At 44.9% G+C, this 24,413-nt stretch overlaps 3 protein-coding genes across 5 annotated transcripts; 1 reads left to right on the top strand and 2 right to left on the bottom strand.

The window, feature by feature from the left end:
* The first annotated feature begins 7,997 nt into the window (after positions 1 to 7,997).
* Positions 7,998 to 9,608, top strand: LOC127765907 (EPIDERMAL PATTERNING FACTOR-like protein 5). The gene is made up of 2 exons (XM_052290877.1): positions 7,998 to 8,458; positions 8,546 to 9,608. The coding sequence occupies exons 1-2, from the start codon at positions 8,365 to 8,367 to the stop codon at positions 8,818 to 8,820; spliced, it is 369 nt and encodes a 122-aa protein (XP_052146837.1). The 5' UTR covers positions 7,998 to 8,364; the 3' UTR covers positions 8,821 to 9,608.
* Positions 9,609 to 15,275: 5,667 nt separating this feature from the next.
* LOC127765592 (uncharacterized) lies at positions 15,276 to 17,921 on the bottom strand. Its single transcript, XM_052290528.1, has 6 exons — positions 17,608 to 17,921; positions 17,357 to 17,503; positions 16,156 to 16,242; positions 15,888 to 16,016; positions 15,704 to 15,802; positions 15,276 to 15,574 (listed from the first exon to the last, which is right to left on the bottom strand). The coding sequence occupies exons 1-6, from the start codon at positions 17,750 to 17,752 to the stop codon at positions 15,504 to 15,506; spliced, it is 678 nt and encodes a 225-aa protein (XP_052146488.1). The 5' UTR covers positions 17,753 to 17,921; the 3' UTR covers positions 15,276 to 15,503.
* A 1,978-nt stretch (positions 17,922 to 19,899) lies between these two features.
* On the bottom strand, positions 19,900 to 22,674 carry LOC127765790 (protein IQ-DOMAIN 19-like). Of its 3 annotated transcripts, none has more exons than XM_052290749.1 (5): positions 22,216 to 22,674; positions 21,696 to 22,141; positions 21,382 to 21,618; positions 20,759 to 21,310; positions 19,900 to 20,372 (listed from the first exon to the last, which is right to left on the bottom strand). In XM_052290749.1, exons 2-5 carry the CDS (start codon positions 22,116 to 22,118, stop codon positions 20,352 to 20,354), a joined length of 1,233 nt encoding a protein of 410 aa, XP_052146709.1. In that variant the 5' UTR covers positions 22,119 to 22,141; positions 22,216 to 22,674; the 3' UTR covers positions 19,900 to 20,351. The 3 variants fall into 3 exon arrangements, with proteins under 3 accessions (XP_052146709.1, XP_052146708.1, XP_052146706.1); XM_052290748.1 differs by having other exon boundaries at positions 22,251 to 22,674; XM_052290746.1 differs by having other exon boundaries at positions 21,696 to 22,674.
* Positions 22,675 to 24,413: the final 1,739 nt, after the last annotated feature.

Below are 24,413 nucleotides of genomic sequence, written 5' to 3'. Positions count from 1 at the left end.
CCTTAAGAGTTGGGTCTGGAGTGGTTATGGAGCTCCCTAAACACCTAACTTCACATCTCTAGTTTATTTTATGATAGAGCTCTACCCAGCACCACTTCTATTTTTAGTGGATCTGAAGCTCCACCGAGGAGAGATAGAGCTGTAGCGGTGCAAAATGCTACTCTGACACGATCTGGCAATACGTAGCCCGTAGTACACGATCTGGCAAGTACAGTAGGTGAGTGAGGGTCAGGACTCTGACACGCGGGGACCACATGTCTGTCACCGCGCGTACGTGCGCGTGTCAGCGTGTGGGGACTGGGAGAAAAGGGACGGTGAATTTACGCGGCCATTCATTCATCATCCATTGGACGGAGCAGCAGCAGGCGTGCACCCCCTCGTGCACCCCATGCCGAGGTGACGGAAACGACCACATGACGGGCCCACGTGTCGGGGATACGATTCCCTCCCCCCGGCCCCACCACGCGGGGCCGGTTGGGCCCCCATCCGCGACCGCACGCTCGGCCCGGTCAATACGGCCAGCCACGAAGCCGGTCAGCGAGAGGTTCACGACGCCGTTGGACCAATTGTGTGTCGCCACGTGTCACTTTGCTCTCCGACCGACCGGTGGGGGCCACTCGAGAAGAGGGGAAACGTTTGACCGGTCTATACATCGCCGGTGGCCGCTGCTTAGCTCCTGCTCATGCGAGCTTCGTTCCTCTTTACGAGCTGGGCGATGGGTTGATGCGCTGCAACGCGAGCATGCAGTGGATGGCTGGCACTCAGTTTCTTCCATGCTTGTCTCACATGGCCGTTTCCGTGATGGGGAGAACCCTCATGAGAGAACTCGTAAAGCTGGTCCGTTTCTAACTTTGCAGAGCATGGGGTTAGCGTGAACAAAAGCGGCAATGGGTTGGATCAATCAGGAGTTTGAAACCCCGCACGCCGATGAATCATATTTGAACTGATACCGGTGGAGAAAAGCTTCGTAGTTTCGGTTAGTAACCCTTTGTAGTCCTAGTTTAAATAACCGGGACTAAAGATCGATTTTTAGTCCCGGTTGTGTACCAACCGGGACTAAAAAGTTTTGTTTTTTTTTCTTTTCCTTTCATCCGGTTGGCATTTTTCCTTTTTTATTGTTCTTTAGCTTTCGCTTGTGGATCAAATGAATAAAATCAACAACAAAGCCTAAATCATAGATCGAATGAAAAAAATCAAACAACAAAACATCCATATTCTTTACACTTGTTCAGATCTACAACATCTTCGGAACAATGAGGGGAGGAGGAGATGGGGTGAGAGAAGAAGGAAGAGAAGGATGGGAGGAAAGGAGGAGAGAAGAAGATAAGATGGAGAGGATGACTGGATGGGAGAGGAGGAGATAAGGATGGAATTAATAGGAGACTTGCATGCGCGCGCGTGGATAGAGGCTTTGTTTTTCCGGTTATTTAACAACCGGAACTAAAAATCCTAACTTTAGTCCCGGTTGGTAACACACCAACCGGGACTAAAGTTAGGATTTTTACCAACCGGGATTAAAGATCACGGGAGGGCCTGACAGCACCTGACAACATACGAACTGGGACTAAAGATCAAATATGCCCACTGTAGCCACCAACCGAGACTAAAGATGATTTTTAGTCCCGGATTTTAATGGAACCGGGACTATTGTGGATTTTGGTCGACCGACCAAAGATGGTTTCTCCACCAGTGTGAACACTGGAATCAATTATCAATCCCCTGCTAATACAATCCTCTGCTAAGTATTTACTCTGTTTCATAATGTAAGACTTTCTAGCATTTTCCTTATTCATATAAATGTAAATATATATATATATATATAATACAGTGAACGCTCGAGACAGCCAGACAGGTACTACTGCGCCGGTACTACGTAGGAGTACAAGTGTACAACTACACTACGGTGTGTGTACAATCATGGTACTACAAGTGACAGTAATCAACCAATAGGAGTAGTTGGCGATGGGGGAGAAGACAATGGTTGTGTTTAGTTACAACTTTCAACTTTTCTGTCGCATCAAATGTTTGGACACATACATGTAGCATTAAATGTGAAAAAAAAAACTAATTACACAGTTTACATGTAAATTGCGAGACAAATCTTTTGAGCCTAATTACGCCATGATTTGACAATGTTGTGCTACAATAAACATTTACTAATGACGGATAAATTAGGTTTAATAGATTCGTCTCGCAGTTTACAGGCGGAATATGTAATTTGTTTTGTTATTAGTCTATGTTTAATACTTCAAATGTGTCTTCATATATGTAAAAAAAAATTTCGCTAAAACAACTAAACACTGCCAATGTATGGAATGGTCCAAGGAGCAGTACTGTCAAGGCTGCGAGAGACAGAGCTCCCGTGTGGGTTTGCACGTGTGGCCGTCCTCCCTTTTCACGGGAGTGTGTAGCCAACCCACCCTCTCTTGCTCCCCCACCCACACGGCCACACAGCCCTTTTCCCCCTCAACCGGATACCCCATTGCGCCTTTCCCGTACTACTACTGCACTGCCGCTCGCTACGCTACGCCACTTGGATTGTACGCTAGAGAGTTTGCAGGCGTTGGAGATGCACATGCCCCTATGCAAAAACCCAAAAGAGCGTGACATGAGTCACACTGTGACAAATACTTTTACTTTGGCTGTGTTTAGTTCACACTAAAATTAAAAGTTCGGTTGAAATTGAAACGATGTGACGGAAAAGTTAAAAGTTTATGTGTGTAAGAAAGTTTTTGATGTGATTAAAAAGTTGGAAGTTTGAAGAATTATTTTGGAAGTAAACACGGCCTTTACATCGCCAAAGAAACGCACAATCCACATTTGTGATTCCACAATCCACATTTGTGATTCAGATTGTGACGATTAATTACTGCACGGTAGAAGTAGAAGTAAGGCAGCTCGCAGCACAGTGAGTGTGCAGCATAGTGGGGTTGCACGCAAGTTCACCAGTGATTGCATGCATGCATCCTCGCGCGCGGGACGCGGGGGCCCCAGGGAGCAGTCAAATCGGGGGTCGTAGCCTACGACTCGTAGGGGCACTGTTCCACCAATCGAGCCTAGTACTAGAGCTCCCATCCCATGCTGCGCGGGGAGGCAGATAGGCTCATTCCACGCATAGCCCCCGTGCACCGGACGGACGAGACGAAAGGAGTACGTACGTGCGACGCGGTGCCTTTTTCTTTTTTCCCCCCGGAACGCCAAAAGGATTACACGTTACTACTGTATACCAAAAGAAAATTGAGTTTTGATGATATATTGCAAACGGTCAAAAGGCCGTCGCCAGGCGACATGGGTAAAATCGAAGATACTCCCTCCGTGGCTCCGTCTCATTTTAAATTTTAAGTGCAATCATGAGTTTTCGTGTTCAACTTTAATCGTTCGTCTTATTTGAATTTTTTTATAATTAGTATTTTTGTTTTTATGAAATGATAAAACATGAATAATACTTTACTCATGACTTATGTTTTTATTGTATCATTCCGGTCCAAAGTCGCGTTTGACCGTGGTCTTGCCTACGTGGCACGCCATGTGGACGATGACATGGATTTTTTTTTATTTTTTCTCCCTTCTTCTTTCTCTTTTCTCTTTAATGAAAATACGATAGCATGGACGATGACGTGTATGAGGCATTTTCATCTTTTCGACAAGGAAGAAAGAGAAAAAAAGAAGAAAAAGGGAGAAAAAATAAAATAAAAATCCATGTCATCGTCCACGTAGCGTGCCACGTAGGCAAGACCACGGTCAAACGCGGCTTTGGACCGGGATGATACAATAAACCAAGTTTAGAGACCTCGATATGCGCTTTGCAAGTTCGTGGACCTAAGTGAAACATGCTGACAAATTTAAGGACCGCTGGTGTATTTTACTCAAAAATTTAAATTCATGTATGAAAAATTATGGTTGCCCTTAAAATATGCCCTTAAAATAAAACAAAGGAAGTAGGAAGTAATCGAAAACCAAGTTTGGTCTGCGTGGCACATGCGTGCGTGACGGCGTAGCGCGTACTTCTAGCATGGTCTCGCTTGAATAATGGACGAGACGAGCCTTCACTAGTAGGAAGCGCGCCCCAAACACGACACGGGCACGGGCCACAGCTGCTCGGTCGCTTTTGGTCATTTCGATGTGACCGCTAGGCCCGATGGGATCCAATTGCCGGCATCCACTTGTGTGCACAGTATACGGATACCGTTTGGTGCTACTCTATCGATCGTTTCACCTTGCTTAGCCCTTATTCATTTTGAAAGATTCCAAGAGGAAATCTCAATTCCTTAGAAATAAGTACTATTCATGTATTCGTTCTGTAGGATTTAAAGAAAAATTTTCTATAGAAATACTATGCCAATCCTCCAAAATGTACTAATTCCATAGGAATGAAAACACATCCACTCTATCATCTTTTGTTTAGCTCAGTGTAGAAAAAATCATATGTTCCAATCATTTATTTTGCATGTGTATTCCTACAATATTTCAATATTTTTTCTATTCCTATGATTTAGAAATCATGTAAATCGAATAGGTCTTATGTTTTTTTCCACACTCAGGCATACTTCATGCCATTTCATCCAGTTGTAAAATTTTGATGCAAAGAAAAATATTGCTGAGTAAAATTTATGTTTTTTAGCCATTAATTTATACTATAATAATTTTAGAAAATATAGAAGTAATAAGTTTATATGCTTATGTTACTACGGTTCTCTCTTCATCGACAAACGTAAGCACTTTTGGCTTCCCTCCAATACACTACTTCGACTAATAACATATATACAAGTAAGGAAAATATTTAAAATAAAAGGAGTTGCTACGTATTATGATAGTCGTTTTAACAATATATCTAGTAATATCATTCTTAAATCTTCAATCTTTGTTAATTCTTTTTACTATTGATAATCAAAGTTAAAAAAAAGGTATGACTGAGCACTATTTCAAAAGTGCTTAGTTTGTAAACAGAGGGAGTAATAATATTCTTGAAAATATACCTAGCTACTCGTACTTTTTTTATTAAAAAAACAAACACTTCAGATGTTATTGGTGGTTAAAATTTTGACTAAATATTACCCTAAACATCAAATGAAGTATTTACGACCGGACATACTAATTGATAAGCTGATCCCAAACAAAACCTTTAGTTTGAAACAAAATAGATATAAACTTTTACGTTGTACACGCAGCTTGATAGGTACTAATTTTCCCACCAGTTAAGCTCTCAACATCACAATGCACGTTAATCGCTTGTTTTCTCTGCTAACTAGCAACATGATTGGGAGTACTGGGGGACAGCGATCTTGGTATGTCACATTGGTCTGACCCTTCTTTTGTTCAAAACCGGGAGCAAATCGCATCGGACGACTGAGCGTTCAACCTCTCATCAGCTAGCTAGGAGGATCCAGACCCGTTTTGACCAGCAACGGAACAATTAATCGACACGAGTACACGTACGACATGTGATCGATGATCTCGTTTGTTGATAGCTTTCGCCTTTCCTGCACTATCGTGCACATAGACTGCCTTATCTGGCCTGGCCTTTTTAAGTCTCCCGCATACATCGGCTTTAGTACACACTTAATTTTTTTTTTCTTATGACAAATCGTTCCTTTAGCCCTTAGTAGTATTCTCTCCGTTCTAAATATTTGACACCGTTAACTTTTTAAGTACATGTTTAATCGTTTATCTTATTAAAAACTTTAGTTAAATATGTAAAACTATATGTATACATATAAGTATATTTAACAATGAATCAAATGATAGGAAAATAATTAATAATTATTTATTATTTTTAATAAAACGAACGATCAAATATGTTTTAGAAAAAGTTAACGGTGTCAAATATTTACATACGGAGAGATAATAGCTGGTGCATGGTACTGCGAGTTAAGGCGTTTCAAGGCCGTTTGATTTGATGGCTCGTGTGATCCTCTGTCGGGGTGATGCCGTACGTGATGGCCTGTTCCTCTCCTATCGATATCCATGCAACATTTCTACAGTGTCAACTGTGAAACGTGCCCTTAATTTGATAGTACATGCGTCTCGGGTTAATGTTTCGTTAGTAATTTCTGCTTGGATTCCGGGATAGATCCGGCTGTCACGTCCACGTCAGGAAATCTGAATTCGGATTTCGGCCGTCTTTAGTTGTAAAATATTTCTTTAAACTTTTAACTTTTCCATCACATTAAAACTTTTTTACACACATAAACTTTCAACTTTTCCGTCACATCATTCTAATTTCAACCAAATTTTTAATTTTAGCGTGAACTAAACAAACCCTCATGCTAGCAGCTGTAAGAAAATTTTTACAGGAGAATACAAAGGATGTGTTTAGTTCAGCGCAAAATTTAGATTTTGGTTAAAATTAGAGAAGATGTGACTAAAAAGTTATGTGTATAACCATAGTTATTGAGACCGGACCGGCCATCGAACCGGCTAAACCCTTGGTTCGATGGTTCATTGGTTTGACTGGTTAGACCGTTGGTTCAAAGCGGTTCAATAGGGTTAAGTATATAACTGATTCAATACAGAAACAAGCATCGGCATGGCTTAGTGGTTGGTGCGCCATGCATCCTTTCAACCCATCGTGGGTTCGAATCCCACTCAACACCCATTTTTCCTATATTTTCTCCTCCTCCATGCATTCACGTGCTAACTACGGAGTAGCAGCCACCGTGAGCGGTTCAGAGGTGGTTTTTTAGCCGGTTTTAAGCGGTTTTCAGAAAAAACCGGGCGGCTCGACCGGTTTATACCGGCCTAGTTGCATAGACGGTCTTTTAACTGAACCGGACCGGTGGAGGCCGTGGTTCCGGTTTTTTCCGGTCCAACCGCCGGTCCGGTCCGGTCCTAATAACTATGTGTATAACATGTTGATGTGATGAAAGGACTGAGATCTAAACACAATCAAAGTTCGAAGGCCCGAATGCATGCATGTTGCATGACATGGTAGCCTGGTCGAGTATTTTGGAGGCGTGCTACTCTAGCGGTGGCCGTGAGTGAGTTCAATTCTGCTTTTTCATCTTTTACAAAATAGCAAGTACGGTAGCAGATCGGTCGGTGCTTAAGAGCAATATTGTCAGAGCCATGTGGTACCAAGTGTGTACTTGGCCCTCTCTAACCGATGAAATTATCGAGGAGAGAAAGCTATACTAGGAGCAGGTCATGAAGGATTGACGTCTCCGATGTGACGGCCTTTGCAGAATTGCAGCTAGTAGGAGGAATCTAGCCACCCTATATCAAATGGCGCCTCTCGGTGACAGATCCAAGCAAACAAAAACTGTTCGAGCAGCTGGGGACGCGACGAGCTTCTGTAGTGTAGAGCACCGCACAAACTGCGTGTTCAATCGATCGATTGTCGCGGCCTGTCACGTTACGGGTTCCAAACCTGCAACGACGAGTATTCGGTGGAGAATCACCCTACGATGTACTACTAACCTGTCTGGGAACTTAAAATCCCAAGAAACAGCTGATTGGTAGCTAGCTTCTAAAAATATGAAAAAACTAGGTTTTTTAGATTCTATTTTCTAATTTATTTTCTAAATTCTACAATTACGTCTTAGAATCTTAAATAAAACTAGACTATTTAAAAGAGTTTTTAATTTTTGAAGAAGTTAGTAGCAGTTAGAAACTACTTGGACTGTCCCCTAGTCTACTACTATCGATACGCACGAGCTCGCCGTCGTGGCCCAACACAACACGAAGCGGCTTCATGCCATCCGGGATTCCAGGGCGCCAATAGTGTGTCTGCTCCATTGCTACGGAGTAGTACTACGATCGAGCAGAACACCATGATTTTTTTTTTTACTACTGGAGGGGTACTAGCTAGCAATGGCATTGCACTGCACAACGATTGACCGATCTCTCGGTGCTTGCATGCAGCAGGGGAGCATCGGACGGACGGCGGCCGTACGCGATCGACGACGATCAGACGGTGCGTGCGTGCGCGCACGGCCACCGCGCGCAGTGCCAGGCCCCGGTCCCGCACGAATCGCGAGGCCGAGACCGACGGGCGACGGTCCCCGCCACCACCGCGCAGACTGCCAGTAGCCCTATGGTAGAAACGCCCCAAGTAGAATAGCCACGACGACGAGAACGAGAAAAGCCAGCCATCCACCGCCTCGCCAACCGCACGCCACCCTCTGCGACACGGTGGCGACACACACGCTCTCTCACTGCGTCGTCTCCTCTTTCTTTCACCCCGCAGGCACCCATGACTCGTGCGAAGCTGAAGCTGAGCTGATCCGCGCACGCACGCGTGCTGCTGCTGCTTGTTGCTTCTCCACTTCTCTTCTCCCTCTAGCTACCACCTCACTACTGCCGGGACAGTAGGCCGCGCTAGCTGTAAGCTGCTCGTCTCGAGATCTCGCGAGCTACGTACCGGCCATGGCCTCGGCGCGCCGCGGCCGCCGACGGAGAGTCCCGGTCGCCGCCTCGCCGCTCCTCATCCTCCTCGTCTTCCTCCTCGCAGCTTCCCTCGGTATGGGTCGAGAACTCGGTGTTGGTTTCTTCGCATTCCATGCTTGTTCTGACGCGCTCGATCGCGTGCCGGCCGTCGTGTTTGCAGGGGCGTGCAGTTCGGCGAGAAAGAGGAGCGGCGACGGCGGCGGTGCGGTGGCGGAGGAGGTGTACTACTCCAGCTGGGGATCGGCGGTGGCGGTGGCGGGGCGGCGGAGGCTGGTGGGGCCGGGGTCGTCGCCGCCGACGTGCCGGAGCCGGTGCGGCGGCTGCCACCCATGCCGGCCGGTGCACGTGGCCATCCAGCCAGGCCGGAGCTTCCCGCTCGAGTACTACCCGGAGGCGTGGCGCTGCAAGTGCGGCGACAAGCTCTTCATGCCCTGACGGTAATTTGGGACGACCAACGCAATGCACATAAGCGTCGTTCTCGTTCACCACTCCGCCATTGATGACCATTGCTGCTAAGCTGCCTAAGCTTGCTCTTCCCGGCTGCGTCGCCATTGCTGCACGGAGCAAGAGACAATACTGCAGCCAAGAAGGACATTGCTGCGAAGATCGATCAATCACGCAGGCTTCGATGGGTTGGTGTGTGTAACGACATTGTTGAGTTCTTGGAGATTGAACATCGAGTGTAATGCTGCTGTAAGTAGATGCTTGTTTGTTGTGTACAAAAAGAGGGAGCGGACGAGGGCGAGAGATGTTAATGCTGCCATTTTGTTTCTCCTCCTCCTCTCCTTTCATTTGTTTTTTTTTTCTCTGTTGTTTGTTCTTCCCTTGCGTTTTTTTGGGGAGTGGTTTCCCTGCTAATTTGTTCCATCTTTGCCATGAACTTTGTAATTGCTCGTAGCTGCACATCATTGTCTTGCTCTGTTCAATTCTTGCTATTTAAACATCTTTAGGTAGATGAACAATGAAAAACCTCTCCTACTTCTATCTTCAGCTCTGATGCGTGTTAGTGTTCTTGAGGCTAGTGCACCCGTGCATGCACATTTCAGTACTACAATATTTCACACAACAATTTCATTGTCACATTAGTACTAACTTAAAATAAAGTTTCAAAAAAAAGCACTAACTTAAACTTTTTGATCACACACGAACTTCAACTACAAGACACAGCATAGAGCATGTGTTGGGCAGCAGAGATGAACTGTAGGAGTATATGAGAGCGCAGAAATCCACAGAAAGGAGCTAGACCTAACCCCAAAAGATCAGAAAACAAACAGTAGCTTGGATAAGAGAGGAGGGGGTTGTAGAGCAACAGGATTGCAGCTCAGCTTTCTTTCAGGAACAAGAAACAAGAAAGATAAAAACAAGCATATCTCTGCGATTTGTATACAAATGTCAATGAACAGCGACCTACTGATATAGGAGCACTCCTGGCACTGCTGCCTCTGCTGGTGGCACTAATTTATGTTACTGCTGCTGCTTTACTCACGTCAAATCATCATAAGTTCCCTAGAGAGGGAAGCCTGAATATTTCGGCATTCCCCATTTCGTGTCCTTTTATGTTCAGAATGCTCATTTTCTTTTGCATTTAGCTGGGCTTTATCTGCAGGCCTATGTATTGGTAGAGTAGTTCAATCATCGTTTCATTATAATCTTCCGCAGAAGAAGGCAGCATTTCGTGTCATTCAGGCACGCAAGATGAGGAGAGGAGCCACCTTTTAATTGCAAGAAATGGATTCTTTCCTCTCTCTGAACATTACGCTGGGGATTTAGGACACTTCAAATTTCAACTGAATCTTCGGGGTTGGAAATAGGTTTATTTTTACGCACTCTATCTTAGAATAAGCTTATTTTTAGCTTTTATTCGTTTATCTTAAAATAAGTTTTTATCTTAAATAAGTTCATTTCAAATACTCATTGCTTCGGAGTTTATGAGTATGATGGATAAATGTACTGGGAGTAGATAAGATAGGCAGTAATTACATTGGAATTTAATAAAGCAATGATATTTTAGTTTTTGGTTCTGTTTATTATGTGTGAGATATATGGAAAATAAATTTATTTTAGAACGGAGTGAGTAGATTACTGTTTGCACAGTTCCCAAGCTATCAAATTATAAGTTTAACGTACGGAAGTTTTTATCTATATAAGATTTTTGCCAAAAACTTTTTTTAAAATTTTATAGTAGTTAATTTATTTGTTTATATCCTCACATAGCTAGTATAAAAAAACAGATAATCCATTATTTTCTCAGCAGATAGGGCATACTACACGAGAAAAAGGACGATATGCCACTCCATTGGGGGGTTTCGACGAAATGCCACCCAATACATTGTAAAGGATAAAATGTCACTTAATAGGTTACTTTTAGGATACTTTGCCACTTTAGGAGATTTTAAGACCAAAATACCCATGGCTGTGGATAGAGAGGAAGAGGAAAGAGAGGGGGAGGTTGAGCCGGATGGCGCTCATGCTCGGCGGCGGTGGGCGGCGAGTGGCATGGGGGCAGCCTGCAACGGGCGGACCGTGGTGGTGGTGGTGGGGGGGGGGGGGGGGAAGACGGTGGAGACGACGAGGGAGGAAGACGGCGACTACGATGGGACAGGAAGACGACGGTGCTGATCAGGGAGGACGGTGGCGGCGATGAGGGAAGAGGGCAGCACCGATAGGAGGGAGGAGGTGACGACGACGACGTGGAGGGCTCCTCAGCGTGCATGCGCTCGCCTCCGACGCCGCCCGCGTGCGCTCTCCGTCTCATGCGCCGCCCACGTGTGCGCACCGCTCGCTGCCTCCGGCGCCGCCCACGCTCGCTTACCGCTCATAGGCGATGAGCATGGACGCCGCTGCCTTCAACGTTCGCCCCCCCTCCCCTTCTCTTCTCCTCTTCCTCTCTCTCCAGGGTATTTTGGTCTTAAAACCTTTTAAAGTGACAAAACATCCTAAAGATAATCTATGGAGTGGCATTTTATTCTTTGCATCGTATTGGGTGGTATTTCGTCGAAACTCACCGAATGAAGTGGCATATTATCCTTTTTCTCGATACTACACCTACGCGGTCTTGTTTATTTTTTGTTCCAGTAATTTTCTGGTTACAGCTGTTGTGTGATTATTTCCTGGGAATACTAGCTCTTGTCAGTGATTGACAACGAGCCCTGTCCCTGAACATTTTTTAAAGCCTACTATGACGGTGGCCAGAGGAGGTACTCCTACAAGAACCCTAAAAAAGGATTGAGCTCACGACACCAAAAGGCTATGGAGTAATGTGGCGATGCTCCAATTTATCAGGGTGCAATTATTATTCAAGGCCCCTCCGCATTTCTTTCTTTTCTTCTTCTTCTTTTTTATTTTTGGCTTTGCTTGAATAGCCAAAAGATGTGTTTTCAGATGAACAGCGAAAAATGTTGGAAGAAGGTTTCTTTCTCTCCCTATTTTTTCTCAAAACGAAAAGGGCACGCATGTCTTTGCACCGTTCACCTGCTTCCCTGTGAAAGATTCACATCTGTTTGTTTTTTAACAGTATTCTTGGGAGTGAGGTTGCTTGTTGTTACAGCAAGGAACCCTTTTTACTCGCCTCTCTGCAGAAACAAGTGATGAACAGGTATATCATCTACTGTATCAGACTATCAGGAAGAGAAAAAAACGGAGACACTAGAAAATGGAGTAAATAGCACTTGTGTGGATACAATAGAATTTCTGTGGCTATGAGACAAGGACGAGCGATTCGCTGAACGACTCAACAACTCTTTTGTTTCAGTTGCCAGTTGTACTCCGTAAAACTAATGGCTTGCTTGTTTTACTTGCACCAACTTAATCTTTATAATCTTTATTATCTTCGTCGGTATGAAACACTACCTCAATTTCCCTGCTTGATTTTAACGGATTGGGAGCCACTGCAACTTAAGCAGTCCTACCGACACCATTGGATTATAAATTAACGCCCCAGATCTTTCCGAAATACTGTTCACAAAGGACCATACAAAGTGCGTTCCTGTAGCATGTACTGTAGCAAATACTGTTTAATACACCTGTAGCATTTGTTTCAGCCGTTGATTGCCATGATCCGATGATGAAAAATGATTCCAACTGCTAAACTTGCAGTCTCTACTATGACTGCATGTGATCCCAATCCGATTTTAACCTTCCCTAGAGGATCGATGCAAGCAACCATTGGAGATACTGGTGATAAACATTGACAGCATGCTGTTATTGTTAATTACTAGTACCACGCGTACTCCTATGTTAAACTGTTGAGTAACTCTACGATGGTCTCTGCCGTAAGTATTTTATGACTAATATTATTATCATTAGATGTGGCCTTAATCATAGATTTATGGGTTCTACTACTGGTAGAAACTATTGTAAATCATCTCTAACTATGACTATTTCGGTTCCAACATATGACAACATATACTTTGTTTACTACTGTGTTAACTACTATTTCTAAATTCTTGATTCTATATATGTTTTGTTTACTCCTGTTTTAACTACTATTCCATTTTCTGAAAAGATGGAAGCTTGCCACGTGACCCCATAATTGCGAACAAAAAAAATCAGAGCAGGGGAGACAACGAAACATGTCTCTGAGAGCCCCCATAATTTGGTGCTCCCGGAGCTGAATATTGCCTGCAGCGGCGGTTGTTCTGGACTCTGATGTCCGGTCCATTTTATGATTCTCTATACACATAATTTTATTATTCTACTTGCCACCGCATCATCTTCAGAATCTGCAACTTTTCCATGCTTGTTGTTTTCTCCGAGTTCCTCATCAAACTTGTCACGCTAGTGCACGAAATTCATCGTCTCCCAAGTGAAGTTTCAGTCAGTCATTCAATGTTTTCATGCTCTGTAGAACTATCTTGGACTTGGAGTTCACAACTCATATTACTACTCCATTCCACTACTACTAGGAACCTTCTGCTGACCAGTAACAAAAATGAAAAAAAATGAAAAAAAAATTGAACAATGTACTGATGCAATATAGCTAGACCAATGGGCCAACGAGCAAGAAGCTATATAGGCCGACGGTGAGTAGGTTACCGGCCCATTGTACATATTGGCCCAGTATCAATACTGGCTGAATGGAATAAGTTCACTTTAACTCCCTTAACTAGTGAGTGAATCTGATTCGTGACCTTGAACCGCAATACCGGATATATCGACCCCCAAACTATTAAAACCGGTGTAATTTGACTCCCTTGATGGTTTTGGAGGGTGGTTTTGTTGACCTAGGGCTTGTTTGGCACAGCTCTAGCTCCAGCCAAACAGTTTCAGCTCCACCAAAACTGGGAGTGGAGTTGGGTGGAGCTCTCTCACAAAATGTAATAGAGTTGTGGAGCTGGGTTTAGGCAGCTCCACAACTCCACTCCAGACTCAACTCCTGGAGTTATATTTAGGAGTTGGAGCTGTACCATACAGGCCCCTAGTCTATGGTGTTGACGTGGCGCTTAGGTGGCATTAGAATTAAAAACGTATATGTGGGCCCATTAGTCGTTCACACAAAAACATATTTGTGAGGCCCACCGATATGTGGGACCCACAGCTCCTCCTTCCCTATCCTTCTCTCTGTTTCTCTTCCTTCCGAGAAACTTCGCCGTCTCAGCTCTAAGGGACAGGATCTGGAGCGGCGTTGGCGGTGAGGGTCGGAGCGGCGGCGGAGGGGCGAGGGCCGGAGCGGCTGCGGCTGCACGGCGTCGAACTCCTCCAGATCGTCGGGCTCCACTGACACCTGCCGCGGTGCGCGCTCCCAGCTCCTGGCCCTGCATGCAGTACGACCCGCAATCCGCCACCATCCGGTCCGTGTCCACACCCACACCATGAGCGGCGCACTGGACACGGCCGCCGGTGGTGGCGCCGACAAAGATACCACCACCACCACCACCACGAGCAGCACCACCGGTAGCTAGCTTATTCTTGTGATCGATTGATCTGCGTTGATACTACTAAGATATACGTGTCGATGTCCTTGTATATATACATACAGCGTGTACATGGGGGATCTCTCGCTGTGGCGACCCGTGACGACGAGCGTCCATGTGCTTGCGGCTTGTCTCCGGTCATCAAGACACGGCTCCGCCAAGAACTGAGCCATGGTGATCCGCTCTGCCACAAACGAGTACATCGTGCATTCGTGCGCACCGATGACACGGCCTGCTCGGCAATGGCGCCAGGCCGGGTGTACCGCTCCCTGATCTGGCGAGCGAGGGCGATGGGGATGCGGCCATACATGAACCCCGGATGAGTAGCAGCACCGGCCGATGAGGATGCTGCCGTACAGGAGGAGTTCGACGCCGTGCCGCCATCGCCGCTGCCGCTCCGACCCTCACCGCCGCCGTCGCTCCAGATCCTGCCCCCTGAAGACGAGCAAAGTGAGAGGAAGACAAACGGGAGAGAGAGAGGGAGGAGAAGGATAGGGAGGGGATGATAAGTGGGTCTCACATGTAGGTGGGTCCTTTATTTTTCTAATGACGAATGGACCCATATATATTTTTTAATTCTAATACCACCTAAACACCACGTCAAAACATAGACCGGGTCAACACTGCCACGTCAACAAAACCACCCTCCAAAACCGTAAAGAGAGTCAAATTACACCGGTTTTAATAGTTTGGGGGTCGATATATCCGGTATTGCGGTTCAAGGATACGAATTAGATTCGGTCATTAGTTCAGGGAGTTAAAGTGAACTTATTCCCTGGCCGAATTGATACAAGAACTTGCCTGAATTGTAGTGATTTCATTTTAAATTGGGAATCCAAGCAAGAAAGAATCAGCTAGGCTTGCAACGATTTTATTACAAATTTCTACTGGAGAAAATATTCTCCTTTTGTAATGTATAAGCACCATAAAAACATATCATATTGCTTTTGTAGTCCTAGATCATTTCAAGCAAAGTAATGCCCATATAAACATCCCTTTATTCAGTTATTCACAGAGACAGTTTATTCCATTTTAATTCACATGAATGTGATCAAATCTCACACAGAATAAAAGAACCATAACGTGGACACTGGACAACACTTCAAACATCCCAAAAGGTGTACATCTCTAACAGGCTAACTGCTCTATCCTGTCCGTGGTAGAAACAATCTAGCTCAAATGTACTATGTATGCTCCATTCTCTATCTATATAGCCTGACAGACCATCAGTGAGCCCAAAATCAGCAAGGGAAGTAGAATTTTATGTGAAATCGCCCCTGCAAAGTTCGAACAAAGTTAATAGAAATGGTATACTTTTTCTAAATAATCCCATGAAGCAAATAGAGAACATGTCCTATAGAACACATCTGGAAAAAAAAAAGTTATACCATATGCAGGTGCATTACCATTGTTAGATATGCCAGCAGATCCCGGTGGTGCAGGAGAACTGGAAGAGTTTGAGGATGGAGAGAGCCCTATGCTTGCGCAATCCGCACCGATTGAACCTTAAACAATGACATTTTTGACACTAGTTAGCTAGGGAATACGGTGCACAATCATGGACAAGTGGCTTGAGTCCTTTGATCTTACAATTCTGAAAACATGGCATTGTGGTGATGTTCAGAAGGTTACTGAAACCCTCACTGCACTCGCAGTGGTAGCTGAGGCCTGTCCCATTCTTGCATGTGCCTCCCGAACCGCAATAAGCTAATTGACAGGCTGTGCATACAAAATTATACAGTCAATGGTGAATTGATGATCAGATCACAGATGAAATGGAAATGGTATTTTTATCAAAAAGTTCTGAGGAAGTCTTTTTAAAAGGAAAATCTAAATAACAGCCAGTTGCAGTAGTTACGGTCTGTTGGGAGGGAGAAATTTTTGGGTGATGGTAAAGGCGCAGGTGCTGGTGCTATAGTGTTAGAACATGCACGGTCAATGGAACCTGCAAGGAAAAATAACATTTGAGTATGTAAGCTGATATGGGCCACATAACATTAGTAAACATGATGTTTAATAATCGCTTGAATGTCTTCTAATGTAGGAACAAATAGGAACTCTTAAGATGACGCTGCTGGTTCAAAAAATAGTCTCTGAAGATGACACAAAGGCGTGAGCATTTTTAAGTAATCTAGCCTTTTCCTGTCTGATGGAGACGCATGTTGAAATTATGGTAACTGGTTGTCTTAGTAAAAGAGACAGCAAACAGACTTTTTTCGCCATGCCGGGACGGCAAACAGACTTAAGAAATTGGAATTCATTCCATCTGCATCTGATTGGTCCATTAAAGTTTTTGTGCATCTAGACTTCAAATACATTATTTGCTTGGAAAAGCACATTCAGGACACGACTACAAACAACCGTATTGCTGCCAATCTGCTTTAGTTGCTTGAAGCATCAAAAGCAGCATACCGCAGATGCCACTTGTTTTATGTTCAGAAATTGGCATGTCAGTACAACTTACAAGCTGCAACGACTTGAAAAAAAAAACATTCGGATGTTCATTTCATTCTGAATCCAACTATTGGTAAGAATTTTACTGTTCTGCAGATTGCTTCAACCCACTAATTACAGTGCACGCGCACACTCCCAGTGCAAATTGGCCATAAACGCACTATCAATTTTTTTTATTTTTTTTAGAGAAGGGTAATTTTTAGCCGGCCTCTACATCCAACCGGATATATGCAACCTCTTTAAAGTAGGAACTTAGCCTATCGAACAGGCTGAAATTCGCTTATATGGAGATTTGAACTCAGGATCTTAGGGTGCTACTCAGGTCACTGCAACCACTAGGCTACAAACCCTTTCACGCACTATAATTTATCATTAGAAAACTAATGATCATGCCTAACAACCGTACCCAAATTGCAGATACAAACATGCCAACATCCTACATCAATTCGTTGTGATCAAAAGTTAGGTTGGTATGCAGTTATGCACGGACACAGGAACAGCCGTATTTCAGCTGGACATTGATGACACAACAAGAACCGCAGAAAGCCAGAGCATGTGAGATTGTGAGAGCAGCAAAGGGCAGAGGCGAGCTGCGGAAGCCTTACAGTTGGGGATGACGCAGGGCAGGAAGCTGGCCTGGTCGCCGACGTGCATCTGCTTCCACCCAGGCTCGCACTCGCACCTGTACCCCGGGAACCCCGACGCCGCCGTGCAGTTCCCCTTCCCGCACGCCACCGTCTTGCACATCGACCCTGCTCCCGTCCCATCCATCCATCCAACCAAATCATCAAGAAACCATCAAATTTGTAACAAGAAGAAGAAAAAGAAATCATCCCCTTTGAGAAGGTGCCTTTACCGATTACAGGGGCGAGGAGCGGGCTGAGAGGGGAGAAGAAATCGTCGGCGACGGCCGCCCTGGTGGCCACCGTCGACGCGACGATTAGCAGCAGCACGACCGCCGCGCCGCCGCCGCCGGCGAATCGTGTCCTCGCCGCGAGCATCTCGATTTCTCTCGATTCTTGGATTCCTTCTTGGACTCTGTCCGCCACTAGCAGCAGCAGATTGTCTCGCTTCTCTGGGTGTGTGTGTGTGTGAGCGAGCGGTTGTTTCGCGGGAGTTTAAAAGCGAGGAGAGAGATGGCGGTTAGTTGTTGGTAGACGATGAGATGAGACGATCGAGATGGAGTTTTTATGGAGGCCTTCCCGGAATTGACTCGGCAGCAAGAAGTCGAAAAAAAAGGCAAAGTCAAATGCGTGATCCGTCCGAGATGGCGCCGTGACTGTACAGTTAGGCAGTCTGGCAATGTTTGGAAAGGGATGATTTTTTTTTTAATTCTACTACCTCCGTCCCAGAAAGATCATAGAAAGATAATAGTTTTGCACTCTTTGTATCCAACATTAGATCGTCTATTTTATTTAAAAAATTTTATGGTTAGCATTTTTATTGTTATTAGATGATGAAACGGACGATCAAACGTTGGATATGGAAACTACAACTGCACTTAAAATAAAATGGAGGTATTACCTTCGTCTCGGAATATAGCAAATATCCATCCTAGGAGAATGTATCTGGACAAGCCTCATGTTCAATTACATTGTCCTAGGACAAAGGGAGTAGTAACGAAATGACATCATCTTTTAACTTTGCAGACTTTCAGGTTTTACATTAATCAAACTTTGTCACTCTTTGTTTTACCAGTCCAATTTTCTACTGGCAGGAGACACAGTACCTGATAATTTGTACGGTTATGGTGGGTTTTGTTCACGCTAAACTTAGAAGTTTAGTTGAAATTGAAACGATGTGACGGAAAAATTGAAAGTTTATGTGTGTAGGAAAGTGTTGATGTGATAAAAAAGTTAAAAATTTAAAGAAAAAGTTTGGAACTAAACTCGGCCTTAGGCAATCTGGCAATGTTTGGGAAGTGGAAGATTCTTTGGATTTTAAGTTCGTAGAAGAAAATGGCATCAGTTGCCAACTTTGCAGATTAGCTTTCAGGTTTTTCATTAATCAAACTTTGTCACCTTTTGTTTTACCCCTCCAAATTTTTCTCTTCATGTTTCTACCTGAGAATTTGTACAAGTGTGGATGCTCTACTACTAGCTTTTAAAGCGAATGGTTACTTGATTAGTTGGGGAGATGAGACGATTGTGACCAGAAATTATTACCCTCGTCTTTCATTCATTGCATCTCTCACAGATGTATGGACTCATCAAACTGGTAGAACACGCCATCTCTTTTTTTCAAACTTTTTATATACTTCAGATGTCGTACACTCTTCGTATAATGTTTGACTATTTATATTTTTTTTAAAAAATAGTATAAATATATAAAAATATAAATTAAGATTATAATTTATTTGATAATAAAAACACAACAAAAATAAATGATATTTTTTAATAAAATTAAATTATATATTTTTTAATAAGATGAATAATTAAATATTATGCGAAAAGACAATAAAGTCATATATTTTAGGATCGAGGATGATGTATGTTCTTTCAAAAAATTGATCAGTTATCCTTCAACCTGAATGTGACTTCTTTGACAGTTCGATCTCACAAACCGACCATTTTTTTCTCTTACCCTCGTGTCCATCAAAAAAGGGCTTATTCCTTTTGCTTCGTCAGCAAACCAGATCACGAGCAATAAGATGTCTGTACAAGCCTAATCTTAACGAAATTTGGTCGATCTTCTTCGCCGACCCAGGAAGAAAATAAGAAAATTCTGGACAAGTGCGTCGTGTCCCTGCCTGACATGTTGTGATGCTGAAGAAACAACCCGAATACCTGTCGATTTCAGCCATTCACGACGCTTATCCTCAATTCCTCATCAGTTGATGTCAAATTTGGCCATGCTAAGCGCGTCTCTGAGCCATGATTCCGCCGTCGAAAGCAACACAACGGCTTCGGTTGTTTCGCCATCTGTAGGAAGCAACCAGGCCATGAAACCTGTATGATGGCTGATGAGAGTGAGACGAGTCCTCGTATTTTCGTTTATACTTATATTTATTAGCCAAAATTTAAATTTTTAATCTTCAATTTAAAGCTCATTTTGAGATATTTTGATCAAAGTTTATTTTTCAGCATTTATTTTTAGATCACTAAGAATACATATATAAAAGTTTTATTCACAAATTACTATTCCTTTACAAATATGTCGTTTCGCTTATTCGGCGAAAAAGCGTGTGGTGTGCTCTACGAGAATTTAAGAACGATGGCCCTTCTTCTGATTGGTAGATGAGCTTCCGGCCCAGTTAGCCCATGAACAGGTATATGGGCTTTCTTTTCGGCCTATTTTCTCGTGGGATGTGTGCAAGTACAGCCCAGTAACCTCGAGTAGGCCCACAAAAAACTTGGAAGAAATTGGAACAAACACTGGAATTTGGAAGAAATTGCAGTGGATTGCTTATTACTTTCGCTTTCACTTAGCAGTATGTATTCCTGGTATGTTACAGTCACCACGACACAGAATAACCTACACAGAATGTACAGTTCATGATCCTGAATCCATCACACGTCGAGCAAACTGACGAACATTCAATCCATGGCGATTGGCGAAGCTCCCGGTTCGTCCGGCAATGGCATTTTTTATTCTTGTAGCTCAGTACAAACCCCTGCGCACCTGGATCATGCAAAGAACAAGTGCGAGTGAATAATTTTTTCCTTATGTTTTTCACACTAAGATATACCCCCTCGGTCCAAAGAAAAAAAAATCAATCCTAGCTACGAATCTAAACACATACGCGTCTATATTCGTAGTTGGAGTTTATTTTTTTAGACAGAGTAGTAGAATTTACCTCTATTTTCATACTCTTAAACGGTACGTTTTTTAAAAAAAAATTCTATATATAAGTTGCTTAAATATATTAAATAAATCTATTTTTTAAGTTTGTAATAGTTAAAGCTCAATAAATCATATCCTAATAACTTTTTATTTTACGTACATTAACTTTATTTTCATCTTCGTTAGAAAAAAACATGGACGATGTCTCGGAAGTCGTAACTCACCTCGAATCCGACTAGCGACCGCGTCCGGCTGTAGACGGTGGCGGCGGTGAGAACGGAGCTCGTCGACCCGCACTCGCTGTCCTTGAGCGACGCGCTCGACGTGTCCAGCTTGATCACCGGCCACGGGAACTGCGCGCCGCGCTGGGCCGCCGCGGCGTGCGACGACGACGACCGCTGCATCTTGGCGCCGCCGCCGCCGCCGCCGCTCTTCCGGCGGCTCGGCTGCCGCTCCAGCGCGTCGGTGCGCTGCCTCGGCGCGCTCTGGGACCGCGCCTTGGCGCGGGACGACTCCGTGTTGGCCATGTAGCTCGGGCAGCACAGCAGCTCCGACGACGCCGACGCGTGATGCGGGCTGCTGTGCGCCGTCGCGGCGAACGCCATGTCCTCGAAGTGGCCGCTGTACGCCCTCGGGCTCATCACCTCCGTCATCGCCGACGGCGCCGGCGACCACCGCCCGTGGTGGCCGTACTCGCCGCCGCGCCGCGCCGGCTCGCCGGCGCCGCTGTCCACCTCCACGATCTTGGCGTTCTCCTCGCACGACCTGTCCATCTCCTGCTCCACCCCCATCCCCGTCAGGGCGTCTGTTCATATCATCAGATTAAATTTTCCGGTGAAAAACTTACGTAGGATCGGCGGTGCCTCGGGTGCTGCGGCGGCGACGGCGGCCGTGGCCTGGGCGGCGTCCGGTGGTGTTCGTGCAGCGCGCGCACCCGCTGCGCCTGCGCGCGCAGCTGCGACTGCGCCGCGAGGAGAGCCTGCATGCAGCGGAGCGTGGCGGTCGCCTGCTTCCTCACGAGCTGGCCTCGCACCAGAGCTTGCAACTTCACGATGCCCCTCAGCGCGCACAGCGCTGTTCTTGCCTGCATTGTCACGCGGACGAACACGTCGTGATCGATCCGACGAACACGTAGGAGAGGGAAATTTTGTGCGTTATTACCAGGTAGCCTCTGAAGGTGGCCTGAATCCTGACAGCCGCCGCCTCCTCGACGGCGCTCGCCGGCAGCTGGTGCGCCTTGCGGGAGGAGAGGCGGACGGCGGCGGCCGCGGCGTGCGCCGCGGCCACGGCGGCGTCGGCGGCGGCCGCGGTCGCCACCGCGACCGCCATGGCGTGTCTCTTCTGGTCGAACTCCGACTCCGACGCGGACAGATCAAACCCCGCCTCGGCCTCGCCCACCACCACGCCGTCCGCCGCCGCTGCCGCCTCCGCCGCCGCCTTCTCGCCGTGCACCGGTCGCCTGAAGCTCCACCGCTTCTCCTTCGCCGCCTCTCCGGGCAAAGCCGCCGCCATTGCCTCGCCCTTCTTGCCACCCTTCTTGCCGCCGGCCAAGAAGCTCCTCAGCCATCTCCCCGCCTTCCCCATTCCTCCTCCCTCCTAACCGATCACTGAAAATTCACCAAAAATTTCACAAAATCTCAAACCATATCACAATGAACAATTTGTCATCCATGGCTACTACCTAAACAGATACAAAGATCAAATTCAGACAACCACCCTGCAGTGCCTGCTCCAATTTTTCAGTCAACAGTGTGGCGAGCTGAATAAGAATTAAGAAGAGAGCCACGTGAAGCTTTTGGACAAACTGCTAAGAACATGGCATAGATCCTGAACAGCATCGCCCTTTTGGCTGTCAGAATCTTTTTTTTTTCTTCTTATTAATATCGATCCGGAGAAGGAATGGAATTATGAGAACTGCTCGTCTGCAGTGGCGGAGCCAGAAAATCTACACGCGTAGGGCTGAACTAATGAGAGTTCAAATATTTTTAGAAATTACATGGTATTTTTCAAAATTATAATGGGGATCATGAAGCCAGGCATGGGGCTCAAGCCCTAGCTGCCCCATGCCTGTATCCGCCCCTGCTCGTCTGTACACTGCCGGGTCCATGTCTCCATGACAATCATGGATCGGTTGGGCCGATCAGAATAATAACCGTGTGAACTGTAGTGTGCGTGATCTGTGCCCCATCTTTTTTATACTGGATTAGCTGTTGTCTCTTTCTCCATGTCCCTGAATTCAGTGAGTAAATTAATTTACCCTAAAAATTTGTCCTTTGTTTGCAGATCAGTCTGACATTCGTTAGACTGTCAAAGACTGATCGAATCAACGCGGATGACCGACGATATAATAATTAAACATACTCGAAAACAATGCATGCATCCATGGAGACTATTCCATTGGATTGCGGTGGGGTTAGCGGTCGGCATGCGGCCAAAGAAGCGCACATGTGTTGGTTCTCTGACTGTCCATCTACATATCTCTGAAATCAATACGCGAAGCAGAGTTGCAGTGCAGGGGCCAAGGCCCTGATCTGTTCATCGCATCTGGAGTTACAGGTCATCGCATGCAAAATTGCAAATGCATTATGCATATGCTATGTGGATGCGGATGCGGATGCGGATGCAGCTAGCGATTGGTTGTTGGAGCAGAGCCCGCGACGGCGACGCCGCAGCAAGCAGCAGAGCATGCAGGATAGGATTGGATTTTGTGTAAGAGCAGGTACAATAGCAGGCTATAAGCCGGCTATAACCATACATCGAGAATAAAAGAGAAGAGAGAAGAAAGCGGGCTAGCCGGCTGCAACACGGACTCCAATATGTTATGTGTGTATGAGAGATGTGACCGGATATTAATGGTGTAGTATATTTTTACAGTTATCTATTGTATGAATGGACTATTAGATTGACTATAGATGTTTTGTAGCCAGTAGTTGGCTATACTGTTGACCTTGCTCTAATTCGCATCGCATTCTGGTGCTGGGGCTTAGCTGGAGGTCGGGACACCATGGTAGTCAGTTGAGGGGCGAGGTCCCCGGCGTGGGTTTTGGCTGCTTGCTTCGCTCGCCTTCAATGGCCGCACGGATCGGAGCGCGGCGCCGCACAAGGTTTCGTTTCGTATTGGAAATGGGGGACATTTCTGTAAGCACACATTGTCATCTCTGATACTCCATCCGTTTCTAAATATTTGACACTATTTACTTTTTAGTATATATTTAACCGTTCGTTTTATTTAAAAACTTTTGTGAAATATGTAAAACTATATGTATACATATAAGTATATTTCACAATGAATCAAATGAAGGAAAATAATTAATAATTACTTAAATTTTTTTAAATAAAATAAATGGTCAAACATATTTAAAAAAGTTAACAGTGTTAAATATTTATAAACGGAGGGAGTATATGGAAATGGGGGAAGCCTAGCTTTCCTAGATCAAAACAAAAGGAAAACAAAAGATTACAGCAGCATCACTGCGTTGCGTCCCTTTTTCTGTCTGCACAGCCCGAAACTGTGACTAACTTAGGCTGTGTTCTTTACCATATTTTCCCGATTCATATCTCTCGGTTTTCACGTGTATGTTTTTCAAACTATAAAACATAACTTTAAGTTAGTTGATGACTACTTAATGATGTGTCTGTGTCTCTGTGGTAGATATGATTTTCGTCTAGTTTTCTCTAATTAATTACGCATTTTAAGTTTTAGTCTCATTTTTTTTCTCTAAAAATGAGAGTTCTTTATATGAAATGTGTGCAATGGCTGCACCATTAAAAAGAAAAAGGTGAGTTTCATCGGTTGCTCAAAATCTTATTATAAGCCATAAGTATCCTATTAGTGATCAGAAAATAATTTATTTATAAAACTTTTATATATGTGTTCTT

Source organism: Oryza glaberrima, chromosome 3 (assembly GCF_000147395.1).
Source record: "Oryza glaberrima chromosome 3, OglaRS2, whole genome shotgun sequence".
Lineage (NCBI taxonomy): Eukaryota > Viridiplantae > Streptophyta > Magnoliopsida > Poales > Poaceae > Oryza > Oryza glaberrima.
The sequence above is the reverse complement of the archived record's forward strand: the minus strand, read 5'-3'. Positions and strand labels throughout refer to the sequence as shown.

Coding starts and splice junctions, on each gene's coding strand:
- LOC127765907 (XM_052290877.1), top strand. CDS start 8,365: ATGGCCTCGGCGCGCCGCGGCCGCCGACGGAGAGTCCCGGTCGCCGCC. Junction 8,459..8,545: donor CCTCCTCGCAGCTTCCCTCG/GTATGGGTCGAG, acceptor TCGTGTTTGCAG/GGGCGTGCAGTTCGGCGAGA.
- LOC127765790 (XM_052290746.1), bottom strand. CDS start 22,118: ATGGGGAAGGCGGGGAGATGGCTGAGGAGCTTCTTGGCCGGCGGCAAG. Junction 21,619..21,695: donor CCACCTTCAGAGGCTACCTG/GTAATAACGCAC, acceptor GTGACAATGCAG/GCAAGAACAGCGCTGTGCGC. Junction 20,373..20,758: donor GGTCGCTAGTCGGATTCGAG/GTGAGTTACGAC, acceptor TGCATGATCCAG/GTGCGCAGGGGTTTGTACTG.
- LOC127765592 (XM_052290528.1), bottom strand. CDS start 17,752: ATGCTCGCGGCGAGGACACGATTCGCCGGCGGCGGCGGCGCGGCGGTC. Junction 16,243..17,356: donor GCCCTGCGTCATCCCCAACT/GTAAGGCTTCCG, acceptor TTTTCCTTGCAG/GTTCCATTGACCGTGCATGT. Junction 16,017..16,155: donor TTTCTCCCTCCCAACAGACC/GTAACTACTGCA, acceptor TTGTATGCACAG/CCTGTCAATTAGCTTATTGC.